Source organism: Tamandua tetradactyla, chromosome 24, assembly GCF_023851605.1.
Source record: "Tamandua tetradactyla isolate mTamTet1 chromosome 24, mTamTet1.pri, whole genome shotgun sequence".
Lineage (NCBI taxonomy): Eukaryota > Metazoa > Chordata > Mammalia > Pilosa > Myrmecophagidae > Tamandua > Tamandua tetradactyla.
The window spans coordinates 55,821,012-55,833,777 of record NC_135350.1 but is presented as its reverse complement, the minus strand read 5'-3'; the positions used below and the strand labels follow the sequence as shown (position 1 = coordinate 55,833,777).

The 12,766-nt window shown below is 37.8% G+C and overlaps 1 protein-coding gene across 6 annotated transcripts in view; it reads left to right on the top strand.

The window, feature by feature from the left end:
- Positions 1-12,766, top strand: part of LOC143668395 (alpha-fetoprotein-like) — a 113,420-nt gene that overhangs the window by 53,617 nt on the left and 47,037 nt on the right. For 3 of the 6 annotated variants that reach the window (XM_077143183.1, XM_077143180.1, XM_077143184.1), the window contains exon 13: positions 2,878-3,010. In XM_077143183.1, the coding sequence (XP_076999298.1) occupies positions 2,878-3,010 (133 nt within the window). The other 3 variants (XM_077143185.1, XM_077143182.1, XM_077143181.1) reach the window with 3 other exon arrangements.

The window sequence follows — 12,766 nt, the reverse complement described above, 5'->3', positions numbered from 1 at the left end:
TTTAGAATGAGTCTTGAATATGTATAACACAATTGGATAGAGAAAATAATTCTTACATTATTCTATTTATTTTAAAAATATTTATTTTATTATTAAAGGAATTCTTAACCATTGCAGAAAATACAGAAGAATAGAGAGAAGAAATGCATAATCATCATATTTCAACAACATATAGATAACCACTGCTTTCTTTTATACTCATTATAAATATATGTATAGTATAGGGGTAAATTGTGTCATATATGTATATAAGCACACACGCCCACAGTTCTAACAATTGATAATGCAAAATGTGCAGATTCCTACTTATACAGAATTTCAGTTCCAGCGATGACCCCCCAAGTCCTCAGGAAGGAGTTTATGAACCCCCTCACCTGGCCCCCGCCCCCCAGGGATCCTCCATGCACCACTTTTCGTGCCGTAGCTGCTGGGCCAGTAGTTCCGTGTCTTGCAGATATGACTGTCTCCTGCTCAGCTGCAGACCAGATTCCTCAAAAAGGCAAAGCTACTTCAGCTTTTGTTGTGAGGTGAAGATAGTACTTCTCCCCTGAAGAATCTCAGCTTTTAGAGGGCCCCATGGTGGAGTTGCATATGTCCTAAGAGTTTGCAGGAATTTAATGAAGGTGCACTTTCAACCCTTGTCTAAAGAGCTACCCTGATCTCCTTAGGATCAAAAATTAGTTTAATGGAGTTCAGGTTGGGAAACCACAGAATTACTCCTGCCTGTCATTGACCGAGCCTTAATTACTAGGCTCAGAGCCTGATTTCTTACCTCAAAATGAGTTCTCACAAGTAGCCATCTGGGAGGGAGGTTTAGTCCATCAGTTTGTTAGATTTGCCCAGACTTATTCACAAGGAGTCTGAAGCCCATATTACAACTGCAAAATGCAGGTGACATAGAGCCTTTTCTGAGAAGATAAGAGAACATTGCATGGGATAATATATATAAAATTATTAGCACATTGCCTGAAACATATTAAATACTTAATATTCTTAAATATTGGTTGTTGCCATTACACTTTTCAGTGGTCTTTAAAATATGTAATATATTCATTACTTTTCACCAATTTTATTCTTCAAAACAGCATTTTAGTGACTCCGTAATATTCCACTGTCTCTGTACCCTAATGAATTTAACCGTTCCTATTTTTGGACATGAAGATTATTTTCAATTCCTAACTATTATAAATTATGTTAAATGAACATCTCTGAACATAAATATTTGCCTCTATATCTGATTTTTTTTAGGCTAGATTCCTGGAATTTGCAATTAGGTGCAAACATGGACTTAGTTGAAATCTCCTACCTGTGACTTTTCTTGCTGGTACTCGGAGCATACAGCAAGGATCTGGTTCTCAAACTAACCTCATCAATGTGGTAGCTGCTGGAAAGAAAGCATTGATTTTTACTTCCCTATTATTTTAATCATGTTATTGTTTCAGTTTTGTCTATACTCAGGGCAATTTTTGGCAGGTGTGGGATGTGGCAAATCTAAAATGGGAAATTCTAAAGGTGGCATGTCCAGTGGGTCATGATGTAACCTGGAAGACTTCTTTTATTGTTTCAATCAGGTCTGCAAGGTACAACCATGCAGCTCTGCTGTTCCTGTAGGGGCTGCCGGGGCCGCTTGAGTAGGCTGGGCTGGCAGCCACGGAGACCAAGCTGGGCCGTGTACTCCACCCGACCCCTACCCCCACCCCCACCCCCACCCTGCCCTCCCCGCCCATACCCACCCCCACTCGAGCTCCTGGAGCCTGTCTCCTCCGCCCCTGGTCGGGTGTCTCCACTGCCAAGTACGGGTTGGCGACTCTGATGCCGGCAATCCTGGGCAGCAAGGGATGACATCTTGATCCCAGGGTCAGTGACTCAGTGAGTCACCTGGTCTCTGGCCAGCTCAAATTGAGACAGCTGGGAGGGGTGCTCAGGGATCAGTCTCAGGAGCAGAGAGTGAACCTAACGACAGCGGCCTCGTTGCCCCCCTAACTCGGCTGGCTTGCCGGGCGCCTCCTACTCTGGCAGGTCGCTGTTCATCTAGAGAAAGTTGCTCAAGGCAAACCGTGCCCACCGCCTGGGAGGCCCCACCTTAGGCAAATGGGGTGGGTGGGGTAGGTGGGGTGGGGCGGGGCAGGGTTGGGCAGGTTTTTCTGTCTCACAATGCAAATACCTGCGTAATAGCTATGATTTAGCCTCGTGGCCAGCAAAGCCTGAAATAATTGACTGGCACGTTACAGAGAGAGCCGACACCTGGTTTAGGTTAGATTAGCAACGGTTATCTAGAACTTTGAGATATATATTTTTATACTTAATTCAAGACAAAATGAATTTGACAATAAGCATGAATAAAGGTTTTTGGCTCATTTTGGGTAAGTTGTATAATAGCAATTACTGTACATTTTCCCTACTCTTCATGCTTCTTTCTTTTTGTGTGTGTGGTTAAATTTCTCTTGGTCTAACACAGTAAAAAAACAACAACAACAGTGTTTTCTCTAACCATAAGCAAAGTTAACATAGATTTGGGTTGTTATTTATTGAACAGAGAGAAGGAAACCAGATAGAATAGAAAGTAGAAAGCAAAAATGTTTACCCTACTAGCAATGACAGAAAGAAAATCAAATTTACCTTATAATTACATTGGAGAGATGTGCTTGAAGAAAAGTATGTTGAATAAAACAGGAAAATGAAAATGGAGATTTATGAGCACTATGAAGGCATCAAGTCATTTTCAGGGCCTTTGAACTTAAAAGTGGGAGTGATGAGAAGGCAGGGGTGGTGGGCAGCTAAGCTGGGTGGTGGGAAGCTAAGAAGGAGACAGATTTGCAAATTGGGCTTCTAGAACTCAGAGAGCACTTATGTTTTTGGTCCTCATTTCTGATTCAGGCTCCTTAGCAACCTTGTGAAGCACCAACCACAGGCAACGGAGATGCAACTCCTGTCAGTTGTGGCCGATTTCAGCAACCTGGTGCGGATGTGTTGCCAAGCAAAGGAAAGTGAAAAGTGCTTTCGAGAAAAGGTATCCTTGTTTCCTTTTTGATTCTTAGCACACTTGGGATTTTTTAAAAATTAAGTTAAAAATACAAAATAGAGGAACACTACTGTCAGTAAACCCCCTCCTGATCGTAAAAGGATTAGGAGAAAGTCACAGACTAGATGATTTGGAGTAATTGAATGTTTCGGGGTTTAGGGTATTTTAACATTTATGTTTATTTATGTTTATCATGTTATTAAAGTAGGAGTCTTAGACATTAATTGAAATGAATACATATGTCATGCCAAAGATGGATTGGGGATGCTTAGGATTTGGTTTTAGAGAAAGAAGGTTAGACTAAAGAAATTTGGTAATTTTAGAGAAATGGAATGCTTAGAAAATGTAGAAAAGTTTTAAAGAAATAATAGTTTAAAAACCTGTCTAGGAAAACTTGAATTTTGTTCTGGAAATCTCTAGGGACACAGGAAGAATCATCAAATGTGGTTTAGGAACTTGACTAGGACAGCAAGTAAAAAGGTGACATTTTCTCAGTGGCCAGCGGTTATGAAGATTGAAGAGAAGAAGGAAGAGCCATGGCCAGGAAAGACTACCTCTTCATGCACATAGGCCAAATAGATTGCTGGGACACTAGATTCCATAATTAATCTAATTGCATATAGTTAAGTAAATGATTTTTCATAAGAAGATAAAGTAGTTTATGTTATTTATTGCTGAGAATATCATGGTAAAATGGCCAGAAAACTCATGTAAATTTATGGAGGGGAATTAGTGCCAGGGGACTGGACTACTCTTGGGACATGACTTGAGGAGGACAAACTGGCGCAGTAGGTGATAATGTCTGAGTATAGGAATGCAAAGCATGTGGTTGGGGTTAAGTTTAACCTGGCCCCAGGAAATGTTTTCGCAGGTTATAATTTTCATAAATACCTTAATTACCTGCAGGGGCTCCTTTCTACCTATTCAGTTAAACTATAACAATGCTTGTGTTAAAAGTCATATATTTATAGTAAAGCAGGGGTCTGCAAACTAACAGCCCTTGGGCTAAATCCAGCCCACCTCCTGATTATGTGAGTAAGGCTTTATTGGCACGTAACAACCCCATTTATTTAGGAATTTTCCCTGACTGCTTTCTGGCTACAATAACAGAATTGAATATTTGTGACACCGTATGACCAGTAAAACCTCATATATTTGTTCTTTCACCCTTTAAAGAAGATATTTGCTGACCCTTAGACTAGCTGATACATATAAGGACAATAATCACTTATACTAGAGTTCATTTATTTATTTTAAAGTTTTTGTGCATTTTGAAAAGCACCCAGAAAGCACATTTCCACCTGAGTAACAACCCATATTTATGTAGACTAACACTTCTGCTGAAGGGCCTTGTGCCTGAGAATTACCCTAAGGAGATTTTTTTAAATGATTAAGTTCTATACTTTTATATTTGTGTGAATTAAAAGCCATATTTCATTAATGGACAGATTGCTTGCTTGCCTTATAGGTAAAAATGGCAAAACTAAACACTGAGCTCCAAGATACTGATTACCAAACTCACCCAGAAGATACTAAAACAAAAAGATCCTAAGAGAGTTTTCTTGAAATATCCTTGCTCTTGAATATGTATACTTGCTTTGGCTATTTCATCAATAATATTATACAAAGATTTCTGTGTGTTTCTCCCCACATTTTGCCCAAGAGCAGTCTTAAACATGATGGTTGAAAAGTCCAAGGATTTGTTTGTTCTCTTCACTCCTCTCCCTCCCTTCTTTTACAATTCCTTCCCAAATTAAAGGAGAAAATAGAAGCTATCTGAAGAATATATCATGCTAATTAAATTACCTATAGTTACTTCTTCAGATAAAAATGCTTATTATATAATGACATATAATCAAAGTTTGTTTGTTTTGTATAATTATTCCATGGCAGTGAGTCTATAATTTTAGTGTGCATCAGAATCACCTGGAGCCCCTGTTAAAACAAAATTCAGTTTCTACTCCCAAAGTTTCCTGTTTAGCAGGTCTGGGTGAGGCTAATACTTTGCATTTCTAACAAGTTCCCAGGTGAACTGATGTGGTTCCCTCAGAACCACTTATAGAGGTGAAGGTAGCTAACCAAAAACTGCCTCTGTTCCTCTCACAATACTTCCATTTATCTATCTCTTGGTTGACAAGTTGGAACCAAGGAAGGTGACGAAGATAATGAAGCAACATATTTGAAAATTTGATAATGGAAATTAAATATTGATGAAAGAATTTGGGGGTATTAAATGTAATGATAAGAAGACTGTGAAACATTTAAAAATAATCTTTAAAACATTTTAGGGATTTTTACAGTGAGTTGTGTTCTTAGTATATGAAAAGACTCAGCAAAAGAAGTGGGAACAGATGATTAAAGCATTTTGGAATCTCATAGTCAAGAACTTTTGTGAGTCTCTGTGATTCTGTGTTTGTAGAAGTCGTCCATGTTTGACTGTAGAGCACGATAGTGGAATGTCAGAGTTTGGCAGTAAGGTCGAAGGCAGTGCCTGGACTTCCCAGGAGTCTCCTTGCAACCAGAATCCCAGGGGTGATGAGGTTCAGCAAACTGGTAGTCTGTAGATGCTCCAAGAGCTATAAAAAACTAACTGCTCTAGGCAGTTGTTTTCTTTCCAAAAATAAGTCAATTATATGAGCCAGTTCTGCCTGTTAAAGGAGAAAGTGGACAGACTTGAAACTTCTGAAATTATGTCTTCTATCTTGTTTAAAAATGCTCTATCCACTCAATAGTCATGGCTAAAAAGACAGTTTTCAAGAATGAAGAAAAGATCCTAGAATAAAAAAGGAACCAAAGTCAATGTTGGAACGTTGACAAAAGTAAGAGTGAAATATAAAAGGAATGAAATAGGAAACTCAGCTTTACGGGGTGAATTTGGAGTATCCAAAGAAGAGGCAGCTCACATTTTATGAAATAATAACGGTGAATTGTAGACATCAACTAGTTCAAGGAGAAAATTCTACTCATAGAATTTCTTTCTCTTCTAGACCAGTGAGTAATGATAATTATAGCCTATATGTACATAGTATAGAACAAAGTTAACCTGAATTAGCAAAGATTTGAACAGATTGAAATAATGGCTTGAAAATTCACAAATGTGGCTTAACATAAGTGCGTATGAAAACGATCTGAAGGTTTAAGTAGTCTACACTTATAATGTGTCCCTACAACTTAATGGGTCTACCATCAAGTTGCAACCTTGGGATACATGGAAAAAAAAAAATAAGATCAGATTATACGAGGTGATACCGATCAAGCCATTCTGGGATATAACACTCACTTTCTTATGCCTTATTACACAGTGTTTGGAAATTTTAAAAGCAGTGTACAAACATTGTGACTGATCACATGCAGGGTTCTCAGCCTGATGCATAGAACAGCCAGTCTATGTTAATGGGGTTTCAAAGGGAGAAAGAGTTTATTACCACACGAAGTAAGGAGAACAGATGGCCTGTAGGCCTAAAATCTGTCTCCCTGAACTGCAGTAACTGATAGTTTTATAGTATCCAAAGACAGGCCAAATTTGATTAGATCCAATTTTGTCTAGAAAGCTAGATTAGGAATTGAGGAGGGTTAGTTCTGGGTTGACCCAACTTTCATCATCAATAAACATTAAGGGCTCTCATTGTGCTCATAAGAGTCCATGGTTGTCAAATGGGATAAGGGGATACAAGAGGGGCCAGTCAGAGGTTTTTACAATCACAAGATAAAGGTCGAAATAATTATCAAAGACCAAGGTTATGAGTTATGGTTCAGTCTGTTTCAGTAATTTAAGATATTTTCTTTTGGTAATTCTACAATATAATAGAAAGTAAGAAAAAGACATCTATAATGATGATAATTATTTGTTAACTCTTAATTTCTCCATTACAACATGGCAAAAATTCAACAAGAATAGCAAGGTACATCCATTATCCCATTTCCTAGGTAACCAAATTTAAGGTTCCACTTTTAGTTCTCCTTGTGATTACCATCATCACTTTAATGATTTCTTAAAAATTGCCATCATAAACATTAAGAATATAATATATTTACAATAACTTTGACTATCCTACCAGTGGACTTTTTCTCAGTTTTCTAAAATAAATATTTTTAGTTCTTTTATTGGCTGTATTCTGAGTCCTGATCCTTCATCTTTAGTCATATTCTAATGACTCTCCAAAACATGATTAACATTCTAAACTTCATTTAACTACTTTGCATAATTTCTCATCTTTTTTCACTATACTATCTTGCTTTGTAAATAAAATTAAAATTTATGCACTTTGTTAATAGGTTGATGCTAAAAACTGGGAACAGTTAAATAGTATAGTCAATTGCTTGTTTATGTGAATATTACTTACAGCAGTACCATGAATGTAACCTACAGAGAAAGTAATATAATATTTGTCTTCTATTCCTCAAAAGAAAATGCTCAGGTGTCAAGGTCTCAAATCTCTTTTCTTACCCAGTATCAAGTGTAGGAAATAATGCCATATTTATTTTCTTTCATATTTACATTATGATTTCCTACTGTAGCCTTTTCCCCTAGAGTTTCTGATTGTCTTTCTTTTCCTCCTGTTGACAAATAGAGAATCTACTTTCATCCCACCATTAAAATATTTCTGGTTCTTAATCATAGTAATAGAATATTCTATCACCTTCAAGATATACTTCAAAAAGTCCTCTGACTTTGTCTTCCAATTTAGAATGAATTATTTCTAAGCCTGATTCATGATTGTCCACATGGGGTTTTTTTTTTTCAATGTAATCTTATATAAATTTGACTATTTTTAGAATCCCATGTTGTGTTGTGACTTGGATTCTTTAACTTTTACCAGGCTAAATTCTTAAGTTATCTATTTCTTTTACTTTTTCAGAGTGTTTAACTGGAAAATAAACTTTCTGGATCCTTGTATGTCTGACATTTAAAAAAAATTATTTTGTCCACATATTATTTGCATAGCATTTTTGCTGATATGTTGGTTGGGATTGTTTAATGGCACATTATAGGATAAAATTCTGGCTAACCTAAATAAAAATAAATTTACTGAAAGGAATTAGGTGGCTTTAAGAATCTGTGGGGAGTTTGAAAAATAAGCAAGTTATCATCCTCAGGATATGTGTGTGAGTGTGTGTGTATATACACTTTAGGAGTAGAGTTCTCAGGGTCCCATTCCTATTTCAGCCAAAAAGATTCACTCTTACCTATCATATACTAGTCTTCCACACGCGCTTTTTATTTGAATAAAGGTACTCAGCTAAACACTGAGGAAAACTGCTAGACTTAATATAAACATCTATACCAGTATATATGTAGGGAGGAGGGATATTTTGATTGAATGTTGTGGTTTTGTTCCTCTTGAGTTCCTGTACTTGGATTATTGAGAAATTTAGCATGGCATTGTCTTAGTGTGGTTTGAAGATCCAATGAAAAACTGGTATTGAAGTTTTGTTTTTATCCTGCAACAAATGTCTGACAGTTTTGTGAGGAAGAAGAAAGTTTTACTTATTCCAAATCTGGGGTCATGGAAAGGGGAGGAGAACTGGAGTTAATGAAGTCTCTGTGCTCAGGGATGAGGGAGAGTTTGGGTTCTCTGTTCCATGGAAATTTCTATGACTATGAGAACAGGACATAACAAAGTCCATCACAGGCATACAATAGGTAAGTCTTAAAGAGTATCTACTTGGGAATCTTAGTTGTTTATGCATTATTTCCTTCAAAAATGTGTTTATTTGCTTTTTCCCTAGGGGTCCAAACTGATTGAAGAATGCGAGTCTCTCTTAGGAGGCTAAATGATCCCACAAATAGTCAATTCTGGATCTTTGTTGAGATCTGCATTTTACTTTGTATGAATGATCAAACACATCTTCAAAATAAAATAAGAATGAAAAAAACCCTGATTATTTTTTCAGCTACTCACAATGTTTCTCAAGAACCCTGGCCAGTCTAACATTTAATTTCTCCTATTCTACTCCACAGAGAAATCTACTTATAGTAATCCTCACACAACCTTCTCTCATTGCCCTTCTACCCCATTAAGTTGTCTGCTTCTCGGGAGTAGAAATAGTAATTTGAAATCAAGGGGCTTTTCAGATGCCTCAGGTAGATGGTTGGGAACTGGCTGATGGGTTTCCAGAGTGAAAATGACCCCAAACCACGTCTTGGAGTTCCTGTCTATATCACTAATGAAAAGTGGTTATTGAGGAACTGAATGAAATAGACCTATCATAAAATTACCTTCATAAACGTCTTTCATTTCTGCCCTGTTTATGTATGTGATGCTGACATTGGAACCAAAAGCTCCTAATAATTTAAAAACTAAATTTGAATTTTAAATGCTGCCTTGTAATAGTAGTTTTTCCCCAGATATCTTGCCTTGATATAAAGAATTGAGGTTTCTAATTTTGTCTTGTTCTTATTATTCCAGATTTAGTATGTAATACATAAAGTAAAAATAAACAGTAATATTTTAGTGCTTACTAAATGAAAAATTATTATAGAGAAATTTAGAAAAATGAATTTAGTCCTCCTTTTAAATGTTCTTCATTTCCTTTTCTTTTTGTTAGAGAAGCTGTAAGTTTACAGGAAAAGCATGCAGTAAGTACAGAGTTCCCATATATCCTTCCTCAAACACACACATAATTTTCCCTATTATTAACACTACATTAATGTGGTACTTTTGTTAAAATTCATGAAACAATATTATTATAATTACACTATTAACTGCAATCAACAATTTAGAGTTCACTGTTTTATACATATCTATGGTTTTAAAAATTTTAATTCTGGTAATGTACAGACAACCTAAAATTTCCCATTTTACCTGCTTTCAATTATAAAATTCAGTGGTGCTAATTATATACACAATGTTGTTCTACCATCGCCACCATCCGTTAGCAAAACTCGTTCATCACCCCAAACAAGCTCTGTACCAAAAGCATTAACTCCCCATTCCTTTCCTCCACACTGGCCCCTGGCAACTTGCATTAAGGTGAATTTTTAAATTTTAATTATTTCATATCAGTGACGTTATGTAATATTTGTTCTTTAGTTATTTGACTCAGTATAATGTCTTTAGGTTTCATCCATATGGTAGCATCTTTTTAATGGCTGAGTAATGTTGCATTGTATGTACGTACCACATTTTGTTTATCTACTTTCTGTTGATGGGTACTTGGTATGTTGCTTTGAAAATATTGCATACCCTGAAAAGCCATGTTTTAATCCTGATTCAGTCTTGTGGAGGCAGCCATTGCTTTTAATCCTGATTCAGTACTGTAGGTTGGAAACCTTAGATTATCTCCACAGAGATGAGACACTCAACTGTGGGGTGACCTTTCATTAGATGGAGAAGTGACTACACCCATTCCAGGTGGGTCTTGATTAGTTTAAGGAATCCTTTAAAAGAGGAAACATTTTGGAGAGAGCCAGAATCAACAGAAATGACAGCGCTGACAGAAACTTCAGAGCAGAGCTGACAGTCAGAGAATAGAGACATGGATGTTTGGAGATGCTTGGAGCCCAGCAGATGTCATCATGAGATGTTAAGCAAGCCAGAATCTGGTGAGAGTGAAGGGAAGCCAAGAGATGAAAGTCAACCCCAGAGAAGCAAAGCGAAGAACTCCCACAGGAACAGAGGCTGAAAGCAACAGAGTCCAGGAGCAAGGGACTAGCAAGGGACCAGCAAGGGACCACTGTGCCTTCCCAGCTGACAGAAACGTTCCAGTTGCATTGGCCTTTCTTGAATTAAGGTATCTTTCCCTGGATGCCTTAGTTAGAACTGTAAACTTGTAACTTATTAAATTCCCCCTTTTAAAAGCCGTTCCAGTTCTGGTCTATTGCATTCTGGCAGCTTCCAAACTAGAACACTTGGGTTGCTTCCATCTTTCGGCAATAGTGATAATGCCTCCCGGAACATCAGCGTGCAGATAACTGTTTGAGTCTCTGCTCTCCATCCTTTTGGGTGTGTATATAACTAGAGGTGGGATTGCCAGTGTTTTGTGTGTTATGTGGAAGTCCTTTGGGTGATGAGGCACAAACACAGATAGCAGAATGCATGAAACAGCTTCATTAGATCAAAGGGCCTAGGGGAGGATCGGGGAGAGGGAAGGAGGCAGTGACAGCCAGGAGGAACTTTACTTAGGCTTCTGTGAGGGCTCGTGGAGCAGGTATGGGAGGGCAATGAGGATTCTGGGCCCTTGCCTTTATTATGACCTAGGGGGAAGGCTTAGGGCTTCCCCATAGATATGGGGACTGGCAGTTTTTAACTATGTAGTGCGAAAAACAGAAGTGGCAAGGGCCATTTGGCGAAGCTGAGGGCAGCTTATCATTCAAGTTCTATGGAGATATGGAGATATGCTTTTGCCAAAGCTGCCAGAATGCAAAACACCAGAGATGGATTGGTTTTTTAATGAAAGTTAAAAACATGGTTCTTCAGAGGAAAGACAGCTAATTTTCATCTGAGGTACTCTTTTACCTGGGAAGGTACAAGGCTTTCTCTGGTGGCCTTCTCTCCAGGGTTTTGGGTTCCAACAGCTTTCTTTACCCAGGGTGATTCCTTTCTGCATCGCCAGAGGCCTGGTGGGCTGAGCTGCGAGTGCTGAGATGAGTATGCTGAGCTGCTTGGGCTGTGCTGCATTGACCTCTCTCATTTAAGCATCCGGCCAATTAAATCAAACATCATTGATTGCAGCAGGCTCTCCCTCCAGCCGACCACAGATGTAATCAGCAACAGACAAGCTTCACATGCCATTGGCTCATGTCCACAGCAGCAGAATTAGGCACCTTCACCTGGTCAAGTTGACACCTGAACCTAACTACCACCTATGTCTTGCTAGTAAATTAGGGGGTGCAAAAGGGCAGAAGGGGCAAGGTTTGTTTGGAGGAGCTAAGGGCTTTTCTTATCATCCAAACCATGTGGAGGTACATGCTTTGCTAGTTGCGATTATGCCGAGAGCAAGCTAGCTGGGATAGTCACTCAAAAGGGGAACTTATAATTTGACAAAATGATGAGGAACATATATAATTTATTGTATACCATTAGTGTCATATAGTAGTTCTAGACTTAATTTTCTGAGGAACAGCCAAACTCTTTTTCCATACTGGCTACACCATTTTCAATGAATGAGTATTCCTATTTCTTCACATCCTGTCCAACACTTATTTTCTGCTTGTTTAACAGCCGTTCTGGTGGGGGTGAAATAGTATCCCATTGTAGTTTTGATTTGCATTTCCCTAATGGATAATGATGTGTTTACTGGCCATTTGAGCATTTTCTTTGGAGAAATGTCCATTCAAATGTTTTGCCCACTTTGTATTGGGTTATTTGTCGTGTTGTTGTACACTTGTTGAGTTATTTATTTACTCTATGCTAAAACCATTACCAGACATATCGTTTCCAAATATTCTCTCCCATCCTGTAAGTTGTCTTTTTACTTTATTGATAAACCCCCTTAATGCACAAAAGTTTTGAATATTGATGAACTCTTTTTACCTAATTCTTTTGTTGCTCATGCTTTTGGTCTCTTAGAAACCACCTCCTAACAGATGGTTCTGAAGATGTTTCTTTCTAGGAATTTTATAGTTTGGTTTTTGATCGATCTTGGGTTAATTTTTATATGATGTGACGTAGAGGTCCACCTTCATTCTTTTGCATGTGATTATCCAGTTTTTCCAGCACCATTTGTTGAAGAGACTATTTTTCCCAAATGAATGAACTTGGCATCCTTGTTAAAAAGCAGTTGGCCATAGATGTGGGAGTT